The 4,759-nt window shown below is 17.5% G+C and overlaps 2 protein-coding genes across 3 annotated transcripts in view; one reads left to right on the forward strand and one right to left on the reverse strand.

Annotated features, from left to right (window-relative positions):
- LOC102674424 (regulator of microtubule dynamics protein 1-like) overlaps positions 1-3,170 on the reverse strand; it is a 19,797-nt gene extending 16,627 nt beyond the window's left edge. Inside the window, exon 1 of one of the 2 annotated variants that reach the window (XM_031508146.1) lies at positions 3,158-3,170. The gene's annotated coding sequence lies outside the window, so the exon portion shown is untranslated. The remainder of the gene's footprint in view (positions 1-3,157) is intronic. The other variant, XM_031508147.1, reaches the window with a different exon arrangement.
- Positions 205-3,672, forward strand: LOC102675035 (dolichol kinase). The gene is made up of 7 exons (XM_006610581.2): positions 205-365; positions 930-1,183; positions 1,410-1,630; positions 1,700-1,882; positions 1,954-2,163; positions 2,239-2,566; positions 2,855-3,672. Exons 1-7 carry the CDS (start codon positions 286-288, stop codon positions 2,986-2,988), a joined length of 1,410 nt encoding a protein of 469 aa, XP_006610644.1. The 5' UTR covers positions 205-285; the 3' UTR covers positions 2,989-3,672.
- Positions 3,673-4,759: the final 1,087 nt, after the last annotated feature.

The raw sequence follows: 4,759 nt of genomic DNA on the forward strand, positions 1-4,759 counted from the left end.
ATAAATATAATATATATAATAATAATATAACGTAATATTTAATACAAAAATATAAATGAATTATTGATAAATATTAAAAATTATAGAATAAAACTTTAAAATTTGCATAAAATGAAATTAAATTATTTTGTAACTATTTATTATATATTTTATACTCTCATAACATGAAAACAAAAAATATGACAGAAAAAGCTTTTCAGATAACATTACATTTTTCATGTCAAATGTTTGCGGGTGTGGTTAATGGTGTAAAAACGTATATTTTTTTTTAATTCCTTATCAACAATGGAATTTCTTTTAAGAAAATATAGATATTTTGAAGAAAGGATATTACATAGTTTGAAAGATAATGGCATAAAACATCGGTATGTTCATTATTTATTATATAAACATAAAAATTGATGTGATTTAACCTCAAAGTTTGTTTTAGAATATTGATTATTTGATATGTTTATATTTTATATATTCGTTAAAAATTATGTAATATTTAAAGAAATAAAGTTTGTTTTTTTTAAATATTTATAATATATATTAATATACTCAATTTTCTGTCTTTCCAAGTATTATTTAATGAATATCTTTCAATAATATAGACATATGTATATTTAAAAATAAATTAAGTAAACAAATACATATGGAATGTTAAACATATTTTTAAATTCTTATAAAATATTTTTGATCAATTGATCTAAATAAAAATAAATTTATTTTTTTGCTTTTTTTAAAATTATAATTATAATTATCCATATATTATGTTTATATTATATAATATTCAAAATTATATATAATTTAAAAATATTTATATGTCTGATATCTATATTTATAAATATAACTATAATGATATTATCAATATATATAATATTTATATTTATATTTATGAAAATTTATAATCATTAAAATTTTTATAAAATTATGAAAAATATTTTTAGGATAAAAGCTAATACTGGATTATGGCTTGGAACATTAATAGGTCTAAGCGCAATTTTAACTCTATTAGAAGAAGATACTAGTTATTCTGAAATCTGTCTAATTGTGGGTCTCACAGGAATTGGTCTTATTATTAGTTCTATATGTTTATATTTGAGATTATCAAGTGAAAAAATAACAGTTAAAGATTTTCAAGCTATATATTTTTTACCAGCTATAATAACATCCTTATTATATCTTTTTGTTGCAAATAAAGGTACAATTTATAAATATTATTTTGTTATTAATAATTTTTTGTCATATCTTATAATATAATCAATTAGCTAAATTAAAAAATTAAAAAAAATTTTACATGAATGTGATTTATAAAATTTATAATATCATAATATTATATTATATTTTATGTAAATATTTTTTATTTAATATTTTATAAAATCATTATTTTAGTTAAAATTGTTTTATTCATTCATATATAAGAACAGGACTATTGATGAGTGTCATATGGGGCTTAAGTGTTAGTAGTTTAGGAACTTGGGGCATTCTTCAATTGATGTCTATATTTCCTTATTGTTTTACAATCGGAGAAGCAACAGCAGCTATGCATGGGTGTATTTTATTTCTTATATCTGTGGTAACAAATTTGCCCTTAAGATATCATTTGCCACCAATCCATGATAATGATATTGCAACAGTTTTTTTACAGGTATTTTAAAGGGAATTTTTTATTTCAATAAATTTGATGTGATTAAGTAATTAAAAAATATACTTTCAGGTTATAATGCTATATGTAATATCAGTATGTTTAATATCTAATTATTTTCCAATGTTTAATTCAACTAAAAATTTTTATATATTGGCTATTAGTCTTTTAACAATTGTTATACCATTAATGTATATCTTATTGGATCAAAATCCTTTGATTTGGATATTTTATTTCTGTAGTAAAACGAATAAGGTTAATAATAATAATTTACAGTACATACTATATGAATATGAAATTATTTTTAATACTTGCAAATATTACAGATCATCTTAATTGGATATTGGATTATATGTTTATTATTAGGTATAACAGTTGTTACATATCAAATATTAATAAATCTTCAAGCAACAACTTCAACTAGAAAAATGTTTCATTTATTAGCTGTACTTGTGTATATACCTGGTTTAATATATGAACGTACATTACTATATCTAGCTAGTGGTATAATAATGGGATTATTTGTATTTCTCGAGGTATATAACTATGCTTAATAAAAAATTACATTTTTTTTAATATGTTTATAATATTCTTAAATTTCTTATTTTTAGTTGATAAGATATTTACAAATACCACCTCTTGGGAAAATATTACAACAAGGATTTTCTGTGTTTGCTGATGAAAAAGATAATTTGATTTCTTTAACGCCTTTATATTTATTTTGTGGCTTATCTTTTCCACTTTGGATGCCTACCAATAATCTTTCATTATTAATTTTGCTCAGTGGTATTTTAACAGTTGGTGTGGGTGATACTGCTGCTAGTTTTATTGGTAGTAAATGGGGCTTTCACAAATGGACCAATTCAAATAAATCTTTTGAAGGAACAATTGCTTGTTTTCTTACTCAAATTGGATTAATATGTTTTCTAACATTTATGGGTATGTAATATTTAAACATTTAAAACATTTTTTTTAGATTCTTATAAATTTATAAGTTTATAAGTTTTTATTTTTATAATTAAATTTAATATATATATTTATATATATATATAAAGAATATATATAAAGAATATATATATAAAAGATATAAAGAATATATATATAAAGAAATCATTTTTTTTTTAAATAAAATAATAAAATAAAACATTATTTTTTACATATTATAAATTAAAATTAAATATATGAAATTATTATATCTTAAAATTAATATATATATTTTTGTAATAGGTTACATAGATAGTGGTTGGTTATTTTTGCGAAGTTTATTATTAAGTATTGTGCTGTCATTTGTCGAAGCACAAACAAATCAAGTTGATAATTTAGCATTACCTTTGTTAATGTATGTATGTTTAATAGTTTAGATGTTTTTTTAATATAAAATAGTATATAGTAAATATTTTGAAAATAACATAAATATTGATTGTTTAACATAGAATGGACCAAAGGTATATATAATGTTTTCTTATTTCATTATTTTATATTTATATTTAAAATATTTAAAATATAGGAAAATATTTTTTTGTATATAACATATTTTTTTAAATAATGCACTGATTTATTTTGCTATAAATAATATTTAATATTACTTATTAATCAAAAACTTTTTAAACTATATGCTATTTCATTATTAATAATGAATTAAAATTCTATAATATAAAAATTATATGCCTTATTTGAAATTTTTTTTTGTAATTTATATTTTAAATAATACAAAGATTTTACCAATATATATTATTTTCTTGTAAGTTTTATAAAATAATATTTATGTGAAATGTTTATATTATTTTTGTACATAAACAGGAATGTTTATTAATATGTTTGAACACATAAATTCTTATATGAATAATTAATTACTTAAAATATTTGATATTTATGCATTTAATCATCTAATTTTTTATTTTTAATATGTGCAAAAAGTATGAATGTATTGCAATGATTTATATAACTTATTATTCTATAATTTATTCATTCCTGTTAATGCATTTTTATATTTCACTCAAAAAAATTTGTAAACAAAATTTATAAATAAAATATTTTTATAACTGTATATATTGTCAATACTTTATTGTTTAATATTAATTTTAAAAAAGACAAATAAAAATGATTTATTTTAAAGTCAAATGATAACTTAGCATTAATTTTATTTAATAATAATGATAAATTAAAAATATATAAATTTATATATATATATAAATATATTGATTTTTGTATTGAAATTTTTATATTTGTTACATAATTTTAGTATTCTATATTATTTTATATATATTTTATATTTATATATATATTTTATATTTTTATAAAATATATTATTTTTTCATAAAAGAGGATAAGTTTAAAAAAGATCATGAATTATTTCGTTTCATTATTTTATTGACCACACAGCCTTAAAATCTGATCGTACATAGCATGTCAATATATGCTGCGTCTATGCGCATACATGATATGCGGAATGTTTGAAAAGCACCAATTTCTTGTCAAGATTTATTTTTATTTATTGTGAACTTTATGTTAAATATAATTTTGCTATACTGAGGCATTTGCAAAGAAAAATATCAACATATATCTATATTAATATTTCTAGATTTTCATTTTATTTTTTGTTGAAACATATTTTTATCAATTGTTATACTATAATTATTCGCTTATAAGAAAATTTATATAATGGAATAGATTTATAAACATATTTAAATTATTATTAATTAAAATATAATAAAAATATGTATCTATAACTTTTTTTATAAATTTAAATTTATATAAATTAATATTTATATTAATTATATCGTTATTTTTTCTATTGATATTTTTTTTTATAAATTATTTTTTATTATAATTTTTTTTAGCTCATTTAAATATGAATGATTATATTAATTTAGATTATTTATATTTATATAAGTATATTTTCATATATTGTATACAAGTGCCATTTTTTTTGTAATTATTAAAGATAATTAGATATTTTATTTTAAGAAATATAATTGATTTGCAATTGTCAATTAATTTTCTTATTGGAAAAAAAATGAAAATAAAAATAAAAAATCTAAACAAAAAATAAAACAAAAAAATTATAATATTTTTTTTTTTGTAAAGATTATTATAAAAGCAAAATGACTTTAATTGATGTTATTATTTGTA

This window comes from Apis dorsata, unplaced genomic scaffold (assembly GCF_000469605.1).
Source record: "Apis dorsata unplaced genomic scaffold, Apis dorsata 1.3 scaffold_74, whole genome shotgun sequence".
NCBI classification, from domain to species: Eukaryota; Metazoa; Arthropoda; class Insecta; order Hymenoptera; family Apidae; genus Apis; species Apis dorsata.

Coding starts and splice junctions, on each gene's coding strand:
- LOC102675035 (XM_006610581.2), top strand. CDS start 286: ATGGAATTTCTTTTAAGAAAATATAGATATTTTGAAGAAAGGATATTA. Junction 1,883..1,953: donor TCTGTAGTAAAACGAATAAG/GTTAATAATAAT, acceptor CAAATATTACAG/ATCATCTTAATTGGATATTG. Junction 2,164..2,238: donor GATTATTTGTATTTCTCGAG/GTATATAACTAT, acceptor TCTTATTTTTAG/TTGATAAGATATTTACAAAT.